The 23,949-nt window shown below is 45.5% G+C and overlaps 1 protein-coding gene across 1 annotated transcript in view; it reads left to right on the forward strand.

Annotated features, from left to right (window-relative positions):
- Positions 1-23,949, forward strand: part of Tnfrsf21 (TNF receptor superfamily member 21) — a 74,625-nt gene that overhangs the window by 35,232 nt on the left and 15,444 nt on the right. Inside the window, exon 4 of the mRNA XM_045156935.1 lies at positions 14,070-14,335. Within this exon, the coding sequence (XP_045012870.1) occupies positions 14,070-14,335 (266 nt within the window). The remainder of the gene's footprint in view (positions 1-14,069; positions 14,336-23,949) is intronic.

A 23,949-nucleotide genomic window follows, 5' to 3' on the forward strand; every position in this document is an offset into this window, starting at 1 on the left:
AGTTCTGCAAGAAAATCCAAACCAGGTGAGCCTTAAATCAAAAGCTGGACTTACAGAAATATTATTTCACTTGCTGGCGGGTTCTAGGCTGAACACCGCAGGGGCGCAGACCAAGCTCTTGCCCTCAGGGATATTTAGCCATGACAACCATGGAACTTCAGGGAAAATTCTATCGGCGATGTTAGCTGAGAGAGTGATTATTCTCTGTCGTAGTTACACGATTTCTTTGTTCCACTTGCTGCTGTATTCCGCTCGTTTGGGAATTATTGCCTCTGTTGTTTTCCGGAAGAGAAACTGCTCGGCTCTGAATTAGTTGCTCGGATGACATATGCGAAGCAGTCACTTGCCCATTCACTGTGGTCTCTGATTCTGAAATGAGAGGAGGGAATTTGGGATACCTGTGTGGCCAACTCCAACTCTCGGCAGTCTTTTCTAAAAATTTATTTTTATTTATTTATTAGAGAGAAAAATAGGTGTGCCAGGCCCTCCTAGCCACTGCAGATGTATGAGCCACCCTGTGCCTCTGGTTTATGTGGGTAACTGGTCAGTCGAACCCAGTTGCCTTGAATTGCTGAGCCATCCCCAGTCCACAAACTTGTACTTTGTATGTGTGTGTGTGTTTGTGTGTGTGTGTGTTGAACACCAAATATACTATATACATATATATAGTATATTATATATATACATATACACACACTAATATATACTACTATATAATACCTTCCCACCATCCTCTCTCTTTCTCACTATTGAATTCCCCCTGCTTTATAACCGATCTCTCTACTAGTTTTTATTTGAGAGAGAGAGAGAATGGGTGCACCAGGGCCTCTAGGCACTACAAAAAAACTCTAGTCACACGTGTCGCCTTGTACATCTGGCTTCCGTGGGTGTTGGGGGAATTGATCCTGGATCCTTCAGCTTTGCATGCAACTACCTTAATGGCTAAGCCATCTCTCCAGAGCCTCTCTCTTCTATTTTGATGCCATCATTTTTTTTCCCTCTTTTATTATGCAGGTCTTGTAGGCAGTGTCAGCCACTGTGAGGTCATGAATACCACCATTTTGAAGGTTTTTTTTTTTTTTTTTGAGATGATTATTATTGCTGGGAATCAAGCTCCTGGCATTGCCCATGGAGGCATGTACTCAATCACCGAGCAGCCCCAGGCCTCACGGTTGGTACGCTCAACCATGTTTAATGAAGGAAAGTATTTTCCTTAAGAAAGCCCGACCCCGGGCTGGAGAGATGGCTTAGCGGTTAGGCGCTTGCCTGTGAAGCCTAAGGACCCCGGTTCGAGCCTCGGTTCCCCAGGTCCCACGTTAGCCAGATGCACAAGGGGGCGCACGCGTCTGGAGTTCGTTTGCAGAGGCTGGAAGCCCTGGCGCGCCCATTCTCTCTCTCTCCCTCTATCTGTCTTTCTCTCTGTGTCTGTCGCTCTCAAATAAGTAAATAAAAAATTAAAAAAAAAAAAAGAAAGCCCGACCTGCGCTGGAGAGATGGCTCAGCAGTTAAGGGCGTGTGCCTGCAAAACCCACGTGCACCGGGAGTTCAGTTACAGCGGCCGCAGGACGTGGCAGGTCCATTCTGTCTCTCTCCTCTCTCTACTTGCAAATAAATTTGAAAAAAAGAAAAGAAAGAAAGAAATCCCAGCTTGTTCTAAAATAAGACACTTGGAGATCGTCATCCGCAATGAGCTGTCCTATGTAGAAACTCACTCTGATTTCCTACTTTTACATTCATTGTTTGGGATGGGAAAAAAAAATCTGAATATCCAATCCTCCATGGTTGAAAGGACTGCGAGGCTGCTTTTAAGACTTTTAAGAATTCAGAGCTGCCGGCACGGTTCGAGGTGACTGTGTCCTGCCGATCCGCACTCAGCCGGCTGTGTTAGATGCTGCCTCAGTGACGGACAGCGGCCGAGCGGACAGCTGCGCCCCTGGAGCGAGTCCGGCCCTCCCTCCCTTGCTAGAGACTCCTCGATCCAAAATCCCAGACAGGCAACCTGTCGGTCAGCACCCCCTGCACCACCCCCCCGTTTCCTAAGGGAAGTCGACCTGAAGTGTAGACACCCCGAGGCCCGGCTGAAGGGAGCAGATCATTGCATGTAAGAGGCTGCTGTGTCCTGGCGTGCCAGCCCAGGTCGGCCCCACAGTCAGTCTGAGGAAGAGCTGACTTGGTCTCCACTATCGACGCTGGGCCCACTGCTGCCTTTGCCATGATCAGTTCTGGTAATTGATTTTCAGCAGACGGTGCCTAACCTCTTGAACCTATTCCTTTTTCCCCCCCATCTCTTTTTTCTTTTTCTCCACTCAAAGGCCTTGTCCATGTTAGGCAAGCACCGTACCAAGGGGCTTACGCCACTACTGTTCTGGTGAACTTGTTAGGCTATAAGAGGATTAGAAAACTCACAGCACTACTGCAGGAGCATGATTTTTTTTAAATATTTAATTATTTATTTGAGATATAGGCAGGGGTGAGAGAGAGGGAGAGAAGGGTGAGCCAGGGCCTCCAACCACTGTAAACAAACTCCAGATGCATGCACCCCCTTGTGAATCTGGCTAATGTGGGTCCTGTGGAATCGAACCTGGGTCCTTTGGCTTTGCAGGCAAGTGCCTTACCGTTAGGCCATTTCTCCGGCCCTCTTTTTTTTTTTTTTAATTAGATTTTATTTACTTATTTTTAGACAGAGAAAGAGAGAGAAAATGGGGCACATCAAGGCCTTCTAGCCATATGCACCTGGTAGGTATTGGGGAATCCAGCCTGGGTCATCAGGCTTTACAGGCGAGTGCCTTAACTGCTGACCAATCTCTCCAGCCTGAACATGACTTCTTACAGCTTCAGCCTCGAGCACTATAGTGTGCCTGGAAGTGACCAGAAGCATGGCTTCTTCCCTAGGGAGGATTCTCCTTGCGGAATCAGGATTTCTGTGCTTACCAGGCCACCTAGCTATGACGTCTTCCTCTAGGTGTTAGGAGAACGGAATTTGCTATTATTTTACATATGTATGTGTGTATGTATGTATGTATGTATATATCCAATGGTTTAGCCAACAGCAATGTTGTTTGAGATCGTGAAAAACAAATCATCATTTCTCCCACGCAAGACTCAAATACAAGTAGAAGAAAAAAATGTGAAAATTGTGTGTCCTTAGATCAGCCTGGCGAGGCATTACATAAACAGATTCTGCAGGGGAAGGAGGATTTCTGGGATTGTGTTGATCAACAGTGCAGTGATAATGTAAAATTCAATTTGTTAGGTTTGTAGGTAATACATCAAGGTCCTTTTTTTATAAAAAAATTATTTATTTGTTTGCAAGGAGAGAGAGAGAATGGGTGTGCCAGGGCCTCTAGCCACTGCAAATGAACTCCAGATGAATATGCCACTTTGAGCATTTGGCTTTATGTGGGTATTGGGGAGTTATATTTATTCTCTTGTTGTAAATTGGGCATGAAGGCATACGCATTTAATTCCAGTACATGGGGAGAGGTGGGAGGATCACTATGAGTTCAAGGCTGGCCTGGGCTACTGTGGTCAGCCTAGGCTAGACTGAGCCTCTATACAAAATCATATAAATATACAAAAATGATATATTACAAGATTGTATACCATCCAGTCTGAGACCCAACAGACTATGAGACCAGTCAGTCCGTCATTCATGTACTGCTAAGAGGAAAGCAAACCTCTCAACATGACAGTCAAGCTGTGGAAAGGCATTGGTTATACATGACACGCATTCGGTTCCTTAGCTTAGTGGAGTGTGGCAGTATCTTGGCACACTGGGCTTCATCCACATAGTCTCAGAGCACATTTCTAGCTCATTTGGCCTGTGGCACCATTTGGCACTGTCTCCCTTTTCCTTGATGTTCTTTCTTCCCTTGGACTCCAGGGCACCACAAACTCTTGGATCTCCCGTGTCCCTGTCTCTTTTGGCTGGCTCTTCCTCCTCATCCTCCTCTGACTGAATAGCGGAGATCCTAGGCTTCGGGCTTGTGTCTCTCCCTCTCTTGGAGATGGCATATCTGTATTTTTCTTTTCAAAATTTTTTTTTTATTGACAACTTTCATGATTATAAAAAAATAAATCACATGGTAATACCTTCCCTCTCCCCACTTTCCCCTTTGAAACGCCATCTCAGTCCAGTCTCTCTTTTATTTTGATGTCATGGTCTTTTCCTCCTCTTATGATGGTCTTATGTAGGTAGTGTCAGGCACTGTGAAGTCATGGATATCCAGGCCATTTTACGTCTGGGGGGAGCACGTTGTAAGGAGTCCTACCTTTCCTTTGGCTCTTACATTCTTTCCGCCACCTCTTCCGCAATGGACCCTGAACCTTGGAAGGTGTGATAGAGATATTACAGTACTGAGCACTCCAATCACTTCTTTCCAGCACCATGATGACTTCTGAGTCATCCCAAGGTCACTGCCAAGATGCGGATCTTTAAATACTACTTATATATCTGCTCTGAATGCCCACGTGTGTATAGCCAGCCTTGATTTTGCACTCAAACTCGAGATCTGTCTGCTTGACAGATCTGTATGTCCAACAAGCATCCTGTTCTTAAGATGCCTAAGCCATTCTCTGCTTCCATTACCCATCCTAGAAAGTGGTTCTCAGTCTTGTACGCACTCAGGCCAGACCCCGAAGAAGTCACCCCAGACTCCTGCTTCTCACCTCCATGTAGGGTCCATTAGCTAAGCTTGTTTCCTGCACTTTCAAATTAAATTGAGTAGTCACCCACTTCTTGTAATGCTACAGACACCTCTTGGGCTCAGATCAATCTCCCTTCCTGTTACTGTGACCTCTTAACTGGTGACCCTTTTCTGTCTGTGCTTCTTCCACCACTTCCATCCATCCATCCATCCATCCATCCAACCATCCATCCACCTGTGGTTTTTCAAAGTAGGGTTGCTCTAGCCCAGGCTGACTGGAAATTCACTATGTAGTCTCAGGCTGGCTTGGGACTCATGGCGATCCTCCTGCCTCTGCCTCCTGAGTGCTGGGATCATAGGCGTGTACCACCATGTCTGGCCTCGCTTACTGTTTTTTTTAATATTTATTTTCATGTGTGGGGCACCAGGGTGTGTGTTGCTGCCAGTGAATACCAGGTGTTTGTACACATTAAAAAAAATTGTTTGTTTATTTAAGAGTGACAGAGAGAGAGAAAGAGAGAGAGAGAGAGAGAGAGAGAGAGAGAGAGAGAGAGGGAGAGAATGGGCATGCCAGGGCCTCCAGCCACTGAAAATGAACTCCAGACGTGTGCACCCCTTGTGCATCTGGCTAATGTGGGACCTGGGGAACCGAGCCTCGAACTGGGGTCCTTAGGCTTCACAGGCAAGTGCTTAGCCACTAAGCCATCTCTCCAGACCCCCTCAGCTTATTCTTGACACAGTAGCCCCCCTCAGCATATTCAGTGTAGCTACAATCGTACTACTGAATTAAGTGTCTGGCACAAAATAAGAACTTGATAAATTTTTGTTCAATGAATTAGTAAGTATTTGGGAGAGCTTTAAGCACAGATGAAGGTAAGAAGAAATAAACTTTTTTTTTGTTGTTGTTTTTCTCTATGGAATGAAATAAATTTTATTTTGTTTTGTTTTTGTGTTTTGAAGTAGGGTCTCACTCTACCTCAGGCTGACCAGGAATTCACTATGGAGTCTCAGGGTGGCCTTGAACTCATGGTGATCCTCCTACCTCTGCCTCCCGAGTGCTGGGATTAAAGGCGTGCTCAGCCACGCCTGGCTTAAAATAAAATATTATTAGTTTCTCTTTAATATCAAGGGTATCATTTTCTCCCATTTAGAAAACCGTCTACTGTTTTGACAGCTTACAATTGAAAATGTTCAGCCTGTTAACTTCAAGAAATCTTTGCACAATGTTTTTGCTTGTTTGCTTCTGCTTTTTTTTTTTTTTTTTTTTTTTGGTGACATAGGTTTCATTATAGTAGCTCTGGCTGGCTGGGATGTCACTATATAGATGAACTCACAGCAGTTCTTCTGCCTTAGCCCCTTGAGTGCTGGAATTACAAGGATATGTTAGCACACTCCACTTTGCACAGTGATATTTAAAAACTGCGCAGGGACAGGAGGGTGTTCCAAATACTGGCAAGGGGACACTGGCTATAATACCTGTAAGCCCGCCACCAACAATACACCGCCTCCAGGAGGCTTTAGTTTCCAATTGCCATCAGCTGGGGAGACTAGCATTCAGAACACCTTAGTTTATGGGGGACACCTGAATCAAACCACCATATCTGGGTCCTGGGGAATTGAACATAGGCTGTCTGGTTTTGAAAGCAAGTGACTTTTTCAATCTCTCCAGCCCTATGTTGTTTCTTAAAAATATATTTTTTAAAAATATTCTTTTTAAAATTTATTTATTTGAGAAAGAAAGAGGTTAAGAGAGAATGGGCGTGCCAGGACCTCCAGCCACTTGCAAATGAACTCTAGATGCATGCGCCACCTTGTGCATCTGGCATATGTGGGTTCTGGGGAATTGAACCAGGATCCTTTGGCTTTGCAGGCAAATGCCTTAACTGCTAATCCATCTTCTCCAGCGCCCCCCCAAATATATATATATATGTGTGTGTGTGTGTGTGTGTGTGTGTGTGTATACATATATATATGTGTATATATATATATGTGTGTGTATATATATATATATATATATATATATATATATTTGTTTGTTTGTTTGTTTGTTTGTTTTTTGTTTTTCGAAGTAGGGCCTCACTTTAGCTCAGGCTGACCTGGAATTCTCTATGTAGTCTCAGGGTAGCCTTGAACTCACGGTGATCCTCCTACCTCTGCCTCCCAAGTGCTGGGATTAAAGGCGTGTGCCACCACGCCTGGCCCTATTTGTATTTATTTATTTGCAAGCACAGAGAGAGAATCTTAAGTAATTTTTTTTTCTTCAGTTTTTTGAGGTAGGGTCTCACTCTAGCCCAGGCTGACCTAGAATTCACTTTGTAGTCTCTGGGGGCCTTGAACTCATGATGATCCTCCTACCTCTGCCTCCCAGAGTGCTGGGATTAAAGGTGTGCGCCACCACGCCAAGCTCTAAGTAATTTATTAAACTAAGAATATAGAAATTCCAGTCATTCCCAGAGCTCCAGAACCTGATACCATAGCGAGAAGCAATGTGGGGGCCCCCACCCCCATCTTCCAGCCCTTCCATGGGAACTGGGGAATCTAACCCGGGCTGTCAGGTTTTGCAAGCAGTGCCTTTAACCTCTGAGCCATCACTCCAGCTCCCCCCACCTTTTTTGTTGTTTGTTTGTTTTTTCAAGGTAGGGTCTCACTCTAGCCCAGGCTGACCTGGAATTCACTATGTAGTCTCAGGGTGGCCTTGAACTCACGGAGATACTCTTATTTCTGTCTCCCTAGTGCTGTGATTAAAAGCATGCACCACCACATCTGGCTCCTCCCCCACTTTTTAAATTAGAGAGAGAAAGAGAATTGGTGCATCAGGGCCTCCAGACAGTGCAATTGAACTCCAGACGTGTGTGCCATCTTGTACGCATGTGTTACCTTACGTGTTTGCATTGCCTTGTGCGTCTAGCGTATGTAGGACCTGGAGAGTCAAACATGAGTCCTTAAACTTCACAGATAAGTTCCTTAACTGCTAAGCCATCTCTCCAGTTCCCAGACCTTTTAAAAAAAATCATGGGGACTGAAATAATGGCTCCACAGGTAAGAAACTTGTTTGCAAAGCCTAACAACCCAGGTTTGGTTCCTCAGTGCTCATGTAAAGCCAGATGCACAAAGTGGTGCGTGCATCTGTAGTTCATTTGCAGTGTGAGAGGCCCTGGGGTGCCCATTCTCTCTTGTTCTCTCTGCTTGCAAATACATAGATAATTGAAAAATATTTCGTGGGTGTATGTGGTGGTAGAGATAGGAGAATCAGGAGTTCAAGAACAGTAGGGGCTACTTTGTCTTCAATCCCCTCCCCCCAAAAAAGCAAGCAAGCAGGCCAACAAAATAAAAACACGAGATCAATTTACTTTTGCTCTGCAGTTGAAGACCTGTGCATCTTCCCATCCAACCCCCAGAGGTAACTGTTCACATTTGCCCTACTGCTTTTCTCCTTAAATGATTTGTTTCTCTTTTCTTAAAGATACTTTATTTATTTATTTGCGAGAAAGAGAATAGGCACGCTAGGGCCTTTCAGCGACTGCAAACGAACTCCAGATGCATGCACTCCCTTGTGCATCTGGCTTACATGGGTCCTGGGGAATCAAACCGGGATCCTTTGGCTTTGCAGGCAAATGCCTTAACCGCTAAGCCATCCCTCCAGCCCCGGTTTCTCTTTTAAAAGAAACACTTTCAAAATCTACAAATTGTGTTTCCTTAGTGCTGCTTCATTTTCTGGGTGGTGCGCACCGCTCCCTTCCCATGTCTTCAGGTTATCAGTGTGCTGATGCGATGTATCGGACACACAGGTCTTCCCGTCCCTTGTGGTGGTGGCGGCCGGTTGGGGATCCAGGACTGCTTCCCGCCGTGCTCCTCCCTGGAGTTTGTGAGGATGTGCGGAATGGCTCCTGATTGCTGTTGTCTACTCCGACTTGGAATTGCCAGTTCCAGGACCCGACAACCAGGGGGTCTCTGGCGTTGCCTTCAGGCTTTCAAAAGGGGAACATGTCACTGCCCAAGAGGACGACATGGAACTTGATTGGAGCCTGACAAAACCGAGCTTCCTGTCCATTTGAGTCGCAAGGAAATATCACTGTATCCATTCTGCGATGCTTTCCTTCCCCCCCTCACCCCCCTTTCTCTTTTATTTTTGTGGCAAAAAAAAAAAAAAAAGAGAAGCAAAAAAGAAAAACAGTGTATCTACTGAGTTTTGGAAGAAGGAGCTGTTGTTAAGCCTTTTCAAAACCTTTTAAAGTGTGTGCGTTTGCATCAGATCGCATTGAGCAGGAAGCTTTGGTGCTCCGTGCATGTGGAGCATTTATAACGATAGGGTTAATTCTCAAAATAAATTAACTCCATGGGAAATGTTAATCAGCTCATCCCCAGGGACCTGCGTGAGTGTCCCCATTGTAAGATGAGGAAATGGACATGACAGTTAGTGGTTTGCCCAAAGCCACCCTGTCATGGGCATCGTGACGATGTGTAAGCAATGGTTTTACTTATAAGAAAAAGTACCCGTGTTTTCATGTAAGACACTGTGGGCCTTAGTCAAATTGACCTAAATTAAGATTCAGAGACTAACAAGCCTTTTGGTGTTTGGACCAGTCTACCGCATTAACCACAAGAGCTGGCTTATTACTTAAAAGTTACCTGTGGGGTTTTAAATAGACCGCGGGTTTTCTTCTTTTCTTTTCTTTTTCGTGGAGTATATTTGCTTGAAGTTAAAGACTGTGTCTGACTCAATATTGCTGTAAAACTGAAAAGCAACTGGTTCAAATGTATCACACACTGCCAGGGAGAAACAGCATGGGAAGAGCAGCCATATCTCAATTGGTGGCATTCTATATATTTTCTGGTTTTGGGTTTTATTTTTGTGGAATTACGGTTTTACAGTTCAGGAGAAAGGAGCCTGTTATTGGAGCTTAAAGTTTTTTTTTTTTTTTTACATATATTTATTTTCAGAGAGAGAGAGAGAGACAGGAAGAAGCATATAGAGAGAATGGGTGCACCAGGGCCTCCAGCCACTGCAAATGAACTCAAGACGCACGCCCCCCCCTCCCGTGTGCATCTGGCTTACATGGGCACTGGGGAATCAAACCTGGGTCCTTAGGCTTCACAGGCAAGCGTCTTAACCACTGGGCCATCTCTCTAGCCCCAAGCTTAGGGTTTTTAAGAACTGTTTTTATTTATTTGGGAGAGGGAGGGAGACCGCACTCCAGCACTTATGCTGCTGCAAATGAAGTCCAGACATATACACTACTTTTGCATCTGGCTCCGCGTAGGTACTAGGGAATTCAACTCAGGCCATCACGCTAACATCATTCCGCCCCAGACGCGGAATCCCTCTTAACCACTGTGTTCACACTGTACGTGAAACCTCGTTGCTAGCTACTTAATAGCTATCTGGCTTATCAGACTGGAAACGTCGTAGTATCACAGTGCCTGTATTCAAATAACCTGTATTTCACTGAATGATGCTCCCCAAGAGCCAGTGTCATAAAGCTGGCCATGCAGACACATCACAGAGAAACTACGACCCGGACAAAGAAAAATCACGTGTCGAGGTTGCTAAGACTCCCTGGCCTCTGTCTGCTGAGTTCTGGGATTATAGGCATATACCAGCACATCCCAGTGAGTTAGGTGTTTTTAGGGAATGACTGTTTTGGGCTGGGGTAGTTGGGTGTTGGTCATCTGGAATAGGAAGAGTGATTCTTCTGTCTGTGATGAAAAGAAATGTGGGCTGGCTCTGTCTTTGCACCTGCAACTGTATAATTAGTATACAGATGCCCAGTGAAGTTGGAAAAGGCATCGAATTACCGAATTAGGTGCCATGTGTGGTTTTAAATTTTTTTAAATTATTTATTTATGAGAGAGGGAGAGACAGATAGAGAATTGGTGTGCTTGAGCCACTGCAAGCATTAATAATTCCAGGCACATGCACCACCTTATGCATCTGGCCTACATGGGTTCGGAAAATCAAATGTGGGTCCTTTCGCTTTGCAGGCAAGTGCCTCACCACTAAGCCATCTCTCCAGCCCATCACGTGTGTTGTAAGGATTCACTGGGGGTGGATGAGGGGAGACTAGTGGATATTGAGTTATTGGGGATTGGGAGGGGACAGATATCTTTCAGAATAACCAGCCTTGGACATTTGCTCAAAGTCATTTTCTCCCCCTTGGAAGGTAGCGTGTATTAATATATTTAATAGCAGTTGCTGATTTTTTGCCCCTCTCAACAGTACAATTGAAATGTTAGTGCTTTATAAAGATGTTCAGCAAGGTTGTGCCTAGGAGAGTACGGCCATTGTTACTACGCTGTCATTTTGGATGCTGTCTTCGTTTTAATTATGCCGGTCAACTTAGAACACTGGTAACAGAAAATTGCTTGTTAGGCATGGAATCCGAGCCAAGAAGATACATGTAATTTTCTTATTTCCTTTTCTTCTTCCCTACTTCTTTGAGGCAAGGTTTCATTCTAGCCCAAGCTGGCTCAAACTCACCCCAGTCCTTCTGCCCCAAGCCTTCTGAATGTACCCAGTTTTGTTTTGTTTTGTTGTTTTGGATTTTTCTCAGTGCGTATCCTAGGCTGACTTCACACCCCTGTCTTTCCCTGCTGAGTACTGACATTACAGGCACACACTGTCATGTCCCACCAGGTTACATGTGTGAAGGAATGACTGTGTTGGCCTGGAGCAGTTCGGTGTGTGGCTAGTTGAAATAAAGGACATGATTCCGAGCCTGCACTTTGCCTAGCCAGGGCCACGAGAAGCCCACTGCAGTCTTAATTTGTGGTTCTATTCTTCCTCCTTCCCTTTGCTTTCTTCCTTCAGCCAAGGTCTTGGGAAGCTCAGTTTGACTTTCACCTTGCTGTGTGGCTGAGGATGACCTTGAACTTCTGATCCTCCTGCTTCCGTCTCCTTTCTTTCTGGGTCCTGGGATTACAGGCCTATACTCCCATGACGGGTAGCGTTTATTCTAAATGTCATTTTTTTGTTTATTATTTATTTGAGAGTGAGAGACAGAGAAAGGGGTGGGGGAGAGAGAGAGAGAGGGAGAGGGAGAGAATGGGCACGCCAGGGCTTCTAGCCACTGAAAACGAACAACTCCAGGTGCGTGCGCCCCCTTGTGCATCTGGCTAACGTGGGACCTGGGGAACCGAGCCTTGAACGGGGGGTCCTTAGGCTTCACCGGCAAGCGCTTAACCACTAAGCCATCTCTCCAGCCCTGAGGGTCATTTTTTATGCCTCCAAGATGAACCCTTTTCTTCTCATTCTGCTCTGGGGAAGTGAAACTGGTGGTAGTAATTTATTTGTTCTATTTTAGTCACCTATTTTTCGGTGGTGGTTGTGGTGTGTGGATTCAGGATTTTATGCATAATGGCAAGTCCTTTACCACAGAGCCATGACTGTGCCCCCGGAAGGAGAGGTTATGAGAGGGAAACTGTGGTGTTTGAATGTGATAGTTTTAATGTATGGCCCCATAGACTCAGTTATTATTTTTTTTAATGGGTTTTCAAGGTAGGGTCTCATCTAGTCCAGGCAGACTTAGAACTCACTCTGTAGTCTCAGGGTGGCTTTGAACTCTTGGTGATCCTCCTACCTTAGCCTCCTTAGTGCTGAGATTAAAGGCTTGAGCCACCATGCCTAGCCTCAGTTATTTTTTTTAACTTTAAAAATTGACAACTACTATATAAGCTATATATAATTATATTATATTATATATTATATATATATATATATATAAATAATCATAGCTAATAAGCTATGATGATTCCCTTCCCATCCCTGTTTTGCCCCTCACAAATCCACCTTTCATCATTTCCCCTCCCCCTCTCAATTAGTCTTTCATGTCATCATCTTTTCCTCCTATTATGAAGGTCTTATGTAGGCAGTACTGGGCATTGCAAGGTCATGGATATCCGGGTCATTTTGTGTCTGGAAGAGTGCATTGTAAGCAGTCTTTCCCTTCCTTTGGCTCTTACATTCTTTCTGCCCTTTGTCCTACAGTGGACCCTGAGCCTTGGAAGGTGTGATAGGGATATCTCAGTACTGAGAACTCCACTGTGATTTGTTCTTAGTACTATGGTGACTTCTGAGACTCAGTTTCTTAAAATATTTTATTTATTTATTAGAGAGAGAGAATGGATGCACCAGGGCCTCCAGCAACTAAAAGCAACCTTCAGATGAATGTGCCACCTTGTGCATCTGGCTTACATGCCTCCCGGGGAGTTGAACCTGAGTCCATTGGCTTTGTAGGCAAGCGCCTTAACCACTAAGCCATCTTTCCAGCCTGAGACTCAGTTATTTTTGATGAAACTTTGTACTTGAGTCCCTAGCAGGCAGCTCTCAGCTCCAAGAGGCTCTGTCACTGGGGGTGGAACCCGGAGTCCAGCTTTAAGGTGCGTGTGGGGCTCAGACCTGAGTCCAACCCTACTAGGAGTGTTCAGACTGCTGTTTGGTAGTCTCTCTCTCTCCTTGAATCTATGAAAGCTTCTTCCATTATTGTTGGTGATCCCCTGGAATTTGTAAGCCTGAAGGAAACCCCTCTCCCCCATAAGCTATGTCTGCTTGGATGTTTGTCCCAGAGACATGGAGCTGAATGCAACAGTATCGTACTGTCCTCAGGGTGGCAAACACTACAGAGTGCGATCCATTTCTCTTGTCATAGAACAGCAGGAAGGCTTCCTCCTTAGGCTTGTGCAGCAGTTACAGTCTCCTGGTGGGGACAGAATGCTCAACGAGAGCAGCTCATGGGAGAAGAGTTTATTTCTTTTATTGACTTACTTATTTTTGATTTAAGTGAGGAAGGGTCTCAAGCCCAGCTGATCTGGAATTCACTATGTAGTCTCAGTCTGGCCTCAGACTCATGGAGATCCTCCTACCTCTGCCTCCCCAGCGCTGGGATTATAGGCTGTGCTACCATGCCTACTTTTATTTATTTATTTGAGAGAGAGAGAATGGCCACCCCAGCTGCTGCAAACAAATTCCAACTGCATGTGCCACCTTATGCATCTGGCTTATGTGGGTCCTGGGGAATCAACCTGGGTCCTTTGGCTTTGCAGGTAAGCCCCTTAACCACTAAGCCATCTCTTCAGAACCCCCCCTTTTTTTTTTTTCTTGAGAAGAGTTTATTCCTATGTACAGTTTTGAGGGTAACTTTAATCTTGGCAGAGAAAGTATGACAAGCTTGAGCAGGAAGCCTGGGTCCCATCTCCACATCAGTGGAAAGGACCTAGACTCTTTACTGGGCTTGCAGCTGGACTCCATCACCTCAGAGTCCTCCTCAGTGACACGCCTCCTCCTGCAAGGCTCCCCCTCCCAGTGGCCCCACAAACTACCACCAGCTGGGGACCAGGTATTTAAAACACATGAGTCTATGGGGACATTTCATCCAAACCACCATGACAGGCCTGTATTTATGTTTAATTTTATTTCCTCTGGCGTAGGTATTGACATCCTGAAGCTGGTGGCAGCTCAAGTGGGAAGCCAGTGGAAGGATATCTATCAGTTCCTCTGCAATGCCAGCGAACGGGAGGTGGCCGCTTTCTCCAATGGATACACAGCAGACCACGAGCGGGCCTACGCGGCCCTGCAACACTGGACCATCCGCGGCCCGGAGGCCAGCCTGGCTCAGCTAATCAGCGCCCTACGCCAGCACCGTCGCAACGATGTCGTGGAGAAGATCCGTGGGCTGATGGAAGATACCACCCAGGTAATACCACCCAGGCTGCGCGTCTTTACTGCGAACCTCTTTGCCTCCTTCAATTTCGAGAAAAGAAAGAGGAAGATATACAGAGAGAATGGGTACACCAGGGCCATTGCAAACAATGGACTCCAAACGCACGTACCACCCACTGTGTACATCTAGCTTCACCTGGGTACTGAGGAATTGAACCTGGGTCCTTAGGCTTTGTAGGCAAGTCACTAAGCCATCTCTCCAGCTCTGAATCAAAAAAAAAAGAAAGAAAGATGAGGGCCAGAGCAAAAGCTTAGAGGTTAAGGTGCGCTTGCCTGCAAAAGCTGACGACCCATGTTTGGCTCCCTAGGTCCTACGTAAGCGAGACATGCAAGGTAACCTGGGTGCACTCATACTTTCTCGAATAAATAAATACATAATTAAAAATTATAAGTGAATCAAAACGAATGAGACCACTGCACCTTCCCACGTGTCAGTTATATGAACACTTTCTTTCCTCCTGTCTCCTCTCCATGCAGAAAGATTCTAACCACCTCCATGTTTTGCCATTTGTATTTTGAGAGACAGCGACGTGCACGCTTTCTGTTTGGTTCTCTTATAACCTGGGCACTATGACCGAGGCTGAGACGTCAATGCTAATTGCTTGTTCCATGGCTTAATCGTGCACGTCTTTGTCCAACAACATTCTGGGCCCAGCTGTGACTCTAGTTGTAATAGCCAGCAGGCCTGGAGTTCTGGCTTCTAGTTCTTAATAACTGCACGTTGTGGAACGGCCTCGGCCATGGTCTATCTCTGAGGATTATTGAGACCACAAAGCGAGTCAGGAGGCAGGGGCATAGTGGAGACTTGCCTTCCTGTCTTCTGATGGACTTCGACCCCTTGTGTATTGAGGTAACTGCTCTGCTAGGGATTTGGAACTTTGCCCCAGGAGCTAATGGACTCTTAATGTGTAAAAATGACTCATTTATTATTACTTTATTTATTTATTAGAGACAGAGAGAGAATGGGAGTGCCAGGGCCTGTAGCCACTGCAAATGAACTCCAGATGCATGTGCCACCATGTGCAGCTGGCTTTCATGGGACCTGGAGAATCGAACCTGGGTCCTTATGCTTCACAGGCAAGCATCTTAACCACTAAGCCATCTCTCCAGCCATGACTCATTTTTTTAAATATATTTTTTTTATTGACAACTTCCATAATTATAAACACTATCCCATTGTAATTCCCTCTCTCCCCCCACTTTCCCCATTGAAACTCCACTCTCCATCATCTTCCCTCCCCCTCTCAATCAGTCTCCCTTTTATTTTGATGTCATGGTCTTGTGTAGGAAGTCTCAGGCACTGTGAGGTCAGGGATATCCAGACCAGTTTATGTCTGCAGGAGCACAATGTAAGGAGTCCTACCCTTCTTTTGGCTCTTACATTCTTTCTGCCACCTCTTCTGCAATGGACTCTGAACCGTGGAAGGTGTGATAGAGATATTGCAGTATGCAGCACTCCTCTGTCACTTCTTCTCAGCACCGTGATGCCTTCTGAGTCATCCCAAGGTCACTGCCATCTGAAAAGAGAAGGTTCTCTAACCAAAAGTGAGAGTAGCATTAATATATGGGTATGAAAGAAAAAAAAGGAGAATGGAACTTCAAAGGGGAAAGTGTGGGGGGGAGGGAGGGTATTACCATGGGATATTTTTAATAAAAATTGTGAAAAGAAAAAAAATATATATGGGTATGAACATTAAGAGAAATACTCTCTGGGCAGTTTGATGAGCATAGTATATACTTTTAGCCAGACAGCAGCAGACGTTACACTCCTAGGGCTCATGACTACCCCTGTTGTAGGTTTTCAGTATCAGGGATATATATTCCCTCCCATGGAGTGGGCCTCTAGTCAAATTAGAGGGTGGTTTGTTTCTCCCATAACAGAGGTGCCACTATTGCACCTGTTGGCTCATTTGGCCTGGCTGGCCAAATATAAGGCTTGCAGTGTCCACTGTAGCATGACTCATTTTTTTAAATGATTAATGTTTCTTCCGGATTTGAGCCCTAGAGCGCCTATGTTGTGCTCTATTCAAAGTGCTGGCCCTGGTATAGCTTTTAGCTCAGCTGGTCCTATGGTGGTCGGTGAGCCAGTTTCAATTGAGCCAGGCCAGAGGCTGGCTTTTCATTTGAGGTGTGAGGGACATTCAGCAGGCACTTTGTAATTTCAACGTTACCATCTAAACTGAACCCAGCCTTCCAGAATCGTAGCTTTTCTTCCAGGGCATATGTGTTTAGAAGAAAACCTATCAAAACAATGATATGACAGTTGGAAGTTAGTGAAATTTTGACAATACTATGTTTAAGAAAACAGAAAGCCTGGTACTGAATTCTGAATTTTATGTTGTCTCTTTTTATGTCCTTCTTAATGTGTGTGTGTCTTTATTTAAAGATTGTCTGTTATAATGAACATATATTTATGATCGTGTGTTTTGGTTCATTAGAAGATTTGAGGGTATTTACATTTTAATGCAGTTGCTCAAATATTTGGGTTTTAATCTGCATTTTCCTCTTTTTCTTTCATTTAAAATTTATTTATTTATTTGTTTGTTTTCAAGGAGAGAGAGAGAGAGGATGATGAAGAAAGGGGAAGCAGGGCCCCTTGCCACTTCAAATGAACTCCAGACATATGCACTACTTTATGCATCTGGCTTTATGTGGTACTGGGGAATCAAACCCTGGTTGGCAAGCAAGCACTTTAACTGCTGGGCCATCTCCCCAGACCCTTCATCTTCCTTTTCTTTCTTTTTTCCTTTCATTTTGGTGGATGGGGGGGCTGTAGGGGATTGAGGTCAGGTCTCACTCTAGCCCAGGCTGACCTGGAATTCACTATGTTGTCTCAGGGGTGGCCTCTGACTCACAACAGATCCTCCTACCTCTGCCTCCTGAGTGCTGGGATTAAAAGCGTGTGCTGCCACACCCAGCTCCTTTTCCTTTTTTCAAATATATATATTTTATTTATTTATTTGAGAGAGAAAGAGAAAGAGAATGGGTGTACCAGGGCCTCCAGCCACTGCAAATGAACTCCAGACGCGTGCACCTTCTTGTGCATCTGGCTTACAGGGGTCCTGTGGAACAGAACCGGGGTCCTTTTGGCTTTGCAGGCAACACCTTAACCGCTAAGCCATCTTCTCCAGCCTTTTTCTTTTTTAAGCTTCCTGAGAAAATGTTCTCATGTAGCCTAGGCTAGCTGCAAACTCACTATGTAGCTGAGGAAGACCTTGAATTTCTCAAGTGTGAGGATGTTAAACCTGTTCCCTTAGTGTTTTCTGTTTGTCCTGTCCCTCCTGCCCCTCGTTTCTCTAGGATTTTGTCTTCTTTTGGATTAATCATATATTTTTCTTTTATTCCATGTTTTCTCCTTTACATATATTTCTTCCCCTTAATGAATACCCTAACAACATGCATACCTAGTTACAAGATATGTTGTAAATGTGTACTTTTTTTTTTCATTTTTCAGATAATAGCCTTAAAACACTTCTTTCTATTAATCCTTTTCTTACATTTTGCCTTTGATGTCAAGACTCAGTGCTGCCCATTCATTCCTGAGGAAGCATGGAAGTAAATAGCATTAATTTTTTTAAACCATAGTTTTGAAGGATAGCTAGAAATTAGAAATTATCTTGCCAGTTATTTCTCTTTTTTAACATTTAAAACTTTTTATTTATTTATTTATTTTGGGTTTTCGAGATAAGGTCTCACTCTAGCCCAGGCTGACCTGGAATTCACTATGTAGTCTCAGGGTGGCCTCAAACTCATAACAATCTTCCTACCCTCCCAAGTGCTGGGATGCGTGCACTACCACATTCGGCCTTAAAATTTATTCTTTTAAATTTATCTATTTTGTTTATTTGAGAGAGTGAGTGGCAGATATAGAGAGAGAATGGGCGCGCCAGGGCCTCCAGCCACTGCAAACGAACTCCAGATGCGGGCGCCCCCTTGTGCATCTGGCTTACGTGGGAACTGGGAAATAGAATCTGGGTTCTTTGGATTTGCAGGCCAACATCTCACCCACTAAGCCAGCTTTCTAGCCTCTTTCTTTCTTTCTTTCTTTTTATTCTTTCTTTTTATTTATTTATTAGGGAGAGAGAATGAACGTGCCAGACACATGTGCCACCATGTGCTTCTGGCTTACGTGGGACCTGGCGAATCGAACCTGGGTCCTTAGGCTTTTCAGGCATGAGCCTTCACTGATAAGCCATCTCTCTAGCTCCTTTCTTTTTAACATTTCATTGACGATCTTGACACATAATGTTCCCTGATCATAATCTATATATGCCACCCTCCTTTTACTCCTTCCCTGCCCCCTTCACTGAACTCCTTCCTCTTTCCAACCAGTCCCTCTTCTATTTTAGTGTTGTTGTTATTACTATTATTACTATTATTATTTTCATTATTATCCTCATTTTATGCAGGTCTTGTGTATGTAGCGTATACCACTCTGAGTTCATGGATGAAATGCCCACTTTGTGTCTGGAAGATAGTATCCCAAATTACTTTTCCACATCCTTTGGCTCTTACATTCTTTTTGCCACCTCTTCTGCAGTGGTCCCCGAGACTTGTGACAAGACTCTATCACTTCTCGTCAACATTTTCATGAGTTTTGAGTCATCCCAGTAGTCAACACCACCTGAAAACAAAGAGGTTTCTTTAACCAAAAGTGAGAGTAGCATTAATATATGGGGCTAAGCGTAAATATTTAGGAGGTAATTTGGTGGATGTCATCCATCCATTCAGCCAAACAACAGAAGTAGCTCCCCCCACCACCCCTGCCCCAAGCCCCAGGATTTATGACCTCCCCAGCTGTAGGCTTTTGACTAGGTTTTCTCTACCAGGCATGAATTCCCACCCATGGAGCATCAAACTCAATCAGAAAGCATTGGTTTCCCCTTTCACAGACATGCCGCTATTATAGCTGTTGGCACATGCCTGGCTGGCCAGCCATATAGCACACAGGGTCCACTTCTGGCTTAGGCCATTGACGACGTTTCTCCCCCAGCAGGCTGCATAGCAGCCCTTCTCTAGCCCTGTGACAGACAGCAGGGAGGCGTCTCAGCTCAGCTCCACTCAGATTTCTCACAGACCTGCAGCCAAAGCAGGTGAAATCTTCAGCAGTAGGGCCTTACCATCTAGTTCTGAGGGCAAACCGAGAGCCTTGGCAATAGCTTGGTTTGCATTGGGTTGCCTGTTACTTTCAGTCCTTTAATCTTGGGTGTAAGTTTTCTGTGCTGAGTAGCAAGGGAGATGATTCGATTTTATTTTTAAATCTGCATTATGTAACATGCTGTGTGGATAGTACTGTGCCAGGCACTTTGGAGAGTGCAGATGGAGAAGTCAGTGCAGGCCGGGGGGACTTGCAGCTGGAAGGGAGAAACACAGACAGACCTCTGTACAATGTAGCGGGTTGAGTCCAAGAGATCAGGCGGAGGAATGTGCTGGCTCTCCAGAGAACCAGCCGTGAAGGCTCGCGTCCGAGCAGGACCGTGGAGATAATGCGCCAGGTTAAATTCTTGTCCTGAGGAGACAGTCACATAGGGCACCCCTGGATAAAATCACTGTGCCTCTCTGCCTCATGACTATATTGGTCTAACATGAGTGCATGGGGTGCTTTGGGAATGAAGGTGGCGTGATTCTCAGCAGGCAACCACGGATGTTTATTATGTATTTTAATGATTTCCCTGCCCTAGAGGCAAGAGGAATAGAAGAATGTTCCTAACTAGCTCCAGGTCGCTGGAATAATGGACCTTTTACCTCCTGCATGTGGAAGGCCACGTCGTGTAGGGTGGGGAGGATTTTGATTACAAGAGGGCTGGAAAAAGATTGTTGGTTGAGAAGAGCGTTGCTGTCTGGGTTGAGTGCCCAAGAACTCTGGAAACCCCTGCTGACTGTAAATATTTATTTCTTCCTGTCTGAGCAAGTGTTCCTGGGCTGGCTGGAATGTGCTCCCTGGTGAGGAAACAAAGGTGTGTGTGAAGATGTTCTGTCAAGAAAAGCAAAGCACTGGCCAGCCAAATTTCTAGGTTTTCTTTCAGTTTAGTTCTTCGTGTTTTTCCCCCCTTTTATTTTAGGGACTTTGTGGATGTGAATAAGCCTAATCAATGCTTTTTTTTTTTTTTTTTTTTTTGTATTTTCCTGCCTTTTTTGGAGAGCGAGAGAGAGAAGATGGTCACATCAGGGCCTCTAGCCACTGCAAATGAACTCCAGATGCATGTGCCCCTTGTGCATCTGGCTTATGTGGGTCCTGGGAAATTGAACCTGGGTCCTTTGGCTTTGCAGGCAAATGCTTTAACCACTAAACTACTCTACCCCCCCCCCCCCCGTTTTTTGGTTTTTCGAGGTAGAATCTCGCTCTAGCCCAAGCTGTCCTGGCATTCATTATGTAGTCTCGGGGCGGCCTCGAACTCACACCGATCCTCCTACCTCTGCCTCTTAAATGCTGAAATTAAAAGCGGGCACCCACACACCCAGCTTTTCTTTTCTTTACAACTTCCCAGTCTTTCCCTTCCTGCCTCCAATCCCTTGTCTGGGATGGGATGGGATGGGATGGGATGGGATGGGATGGGATGGGATGGGATGGGATGGGATGGGATGGTGAGGCAGAGGAGGGACTCAGTTCCTTCTCCTTAGAAACCCCTGAACTAGCCGTGTGCACTTGAAGGCAAACACCCAGGCCTGTCCTCCAAGCCTGTGGAGTGGTTATCATGTAGAACCAGATATGCAAAATCGCACTCCTGTAGCAACAGGAGGTCCTGGCATGTCCACTGTCTCTCTTCCGAAGAAATAAATTTTTTATTTATTAAAAAATATTTTATTTACATATTTTCTTGAGACAGCAAGAGAAAGAGGCAGAGAGAGAATGGGTGCACCAGGGCCTCCAGCCACGGCAAATGAACTCCAGACACATGTGCCACCTTGTGCATCTGGCTTACATGGGTACTAGGGAATATTCACAGGCAAGAACCTTAACTGCTAAGCCATCTCTCCAGCCCCAAATAAATAAATACTTTTTAAAAAAGAAACAGGAAAAGAAAAGGAGACTAAAACAGAATTTTTGTACACTTAAAAATGATTAAGGGGCGGGCTGGAGAGATGGCTTAGCGGTTAAGCGCTTGCCTGTGAAGCCTAAGGACCCCGGTTCGAGGCTCGGTTCCCCAGGTCCCACGTTAGCCAGATGCACAAGGGGGCGCACGCGTCTGGAGTTCGTTTGCAGAGGCTGGAAGCCCTGGCGCGCCCATTCTCTCTCTCTCCCTCTACCTGTCTTTCTCTCTGTGTCTGTCGCTCTCAAATAAAAAAAAAAAATTTAAAAAAAATGATTAAGGGGCTGGAGAGATGGCTTAGCAGTTAAGGCATTTGTCTGCAAAGCCTAAGGACCCAGGTTCAATTCCCCAGGACCCACATAAGTTAGATGAACAAGGAAGTAGATGTGTCTGGAGTTTGTTTGCAATGGCTGGAGGCTCTGGTGTGCACATTCTCTATCTGCCTCTTCCTCCTCTCTTATATAAATAAATAAATAAATCTTTTTATAAAAGAAAAACATGATTAAATTTTTTTTAGAAAACAGGACTGGGGAGATGTCTTTGTGTTTAAAGATGCTTGCTTACAAAGTCTTCCAACCCTGGCTCAATTCCCCAGGACCAATGTAAAGCCAGATGCACAAAGTGACACATGTCTAGAGAATTCACTTGCAGTGGCAAGAGGTCCTGATGCACCCACACTGTTTCTCTCTCATAAAAAATTCTTTAAAAATAAAAAAAAGAAATGGGCAATCCAGGTGTAGTACCACACGCTTGTGTGCCTAGCACTGAGGAGGCTGAGGCAAGATTGCATGTTTGAGGCCAGCCTGAGAGCTACGAGAGGGGGGGGGGAGGGAGAGAGACTCCACCACAATTTTAACTCACCTCATGTGTTGCTTTAGCTGCTTGTTGCAGAGTCACAAACTCAAAAGAATGATGTTGTCCAGCCAGTGGAATTGAGTGTCTGTCCTCCTTGTCTAAGATTAGATAAAGTAGAACTACACTATAATTGAACTCTGGTTAACTTTGTGTCGGTTACTTTCTCATTGCTAGGACAAAATACCTGACCAATAAATAAATAGATAACCAGCCTTAAGGGAGTTAGGGCTTATTTCAGCCGATAGCTGCCGGTCACCGTCCGTGTGGTCGGTTGGGGTAGGCACGCTGGCAGACGCTGGTCCTGCTCAGCTCAGTTCAGAGCGAGAAAGCAGAGGCATGGGCGAGGCTGCTCCGCCTGCTCGCTCTCTCCCCGCGCAGTCTGGGACCCGAGTCCCTGCAATGGCGCTGCCCACAGTTGAATTGCCCAGTCAAGAGGATCCCTCGCAGACCTCACTAGAGGCTTGTTTCCATGGTGATTCTAGATCCTGCTAAGTTGACAACCAGACAACAACAACCATGGCTGACTGAGAGCCAATTTTAATATTGAATGATTCTTTGTCCTTAGGGAATTTTGTCAAAGACATTTTGTTTGTTTGTTTGTTTGTTTTTTCGAGGTAGGGTTTCACTCTAGCTCAGGCTGACCTGGAATTCACTATGGAGTCTCAGGGTGGCCTCGAACTCATGGCGATCCTCCTACCTCTGCCTCCCAAGTGCTGGGATTAAAGGCATGAGCCACCACGCCCGGCAAAGATGTTGGTTTTTAAATGTTTTTTATTTATTTCTTTATTTGTGTGCAGGGAGAGACTCTGTGTGTGTTGTGTGTGGGCGGGGGGAGGGGAGAACATGGGTACGTCAGGGCCTCTAGCTACTGTAAAGGAACTCCAGATGCGTGCGCCCCCTTGTGCATCTGGCTTTATGTGAGTACTGGCTGTTGGGCTTTGCAGGCCTTAAATGCTGAGCCGTCTCTCCAGCCTCTTAGGGGAACATCGTTAAATATTTATTTACTTATTTAAGAGAGACAGAAAGAGGCAGAGAGAATGGCACGCCAGAGTCTCTAGCCAGTGCAAACGACAAAGTCCAGACGCATGTGCCACCTTGTGCACCTGGCGTTATATGGTTACTGGGAAGTGGAACCTGGGTCCTTAGGCTTCCCGATGAGCCATCTCGCCAGCTCCTTAGGGAATATATATATATTTTTTTCGTTTTTCGAGGTAGGGTCTCACTCTAGTTTAGGCTGACCTGGAATTCACCCTGTAGTCTCAGGGTGGCCTCAAACTCATGGCGATCCTCCTATCTCTGCCTCCCGAGTGCTGGGATTAAATGCTGGCGTTGCGCCACCACAGCCTGCTCCTTAGGGAATTTTTGTTCATGCTTTCCAGAGTCACGTGGGAGACCTGCTACATCTCAAGAACACAGAGCTCATAGGCCTCCCTCGCTCTCCTCTTCTCCCCCTTCTTTCTCTTGCTCTCGTGCGCGAGGCCGGGTGGCTTTGCCCTGTATAGTCAACTAGGAGGACCCTGGGAGGCAGCGGGCCTGCTGTTTTGTGGAGAACCGTGCTGCTCAGCTGCAGAGGGACTTCAGTTCCGACCTTCTCTCCGCCAGCTGCAGGATGCAGCTGTCCTTATCTGTGGGGGCCACCTTCGGCCAGCTATTTTCAGAAATGTAGCGCAGTGAGGCAAAAGCCAGCTGTATGTTTCACTGT

This window comes from Jaculus jaculus, chromosome 8 (assembly GCF_020740685.1).
Source record: "Jaculus jaculus isolate mJacJac1 chromosome 8, mJacJac1.mat.Y.cur, whole genome shotgun sequence".
In the NCBI taxonomy this organism is placed as follows: Eukaryota; Metazoa; Chordata; class Mammalia; order Rodentia; family Dipodidae; genus Jaculus; species Jaculus jaculus.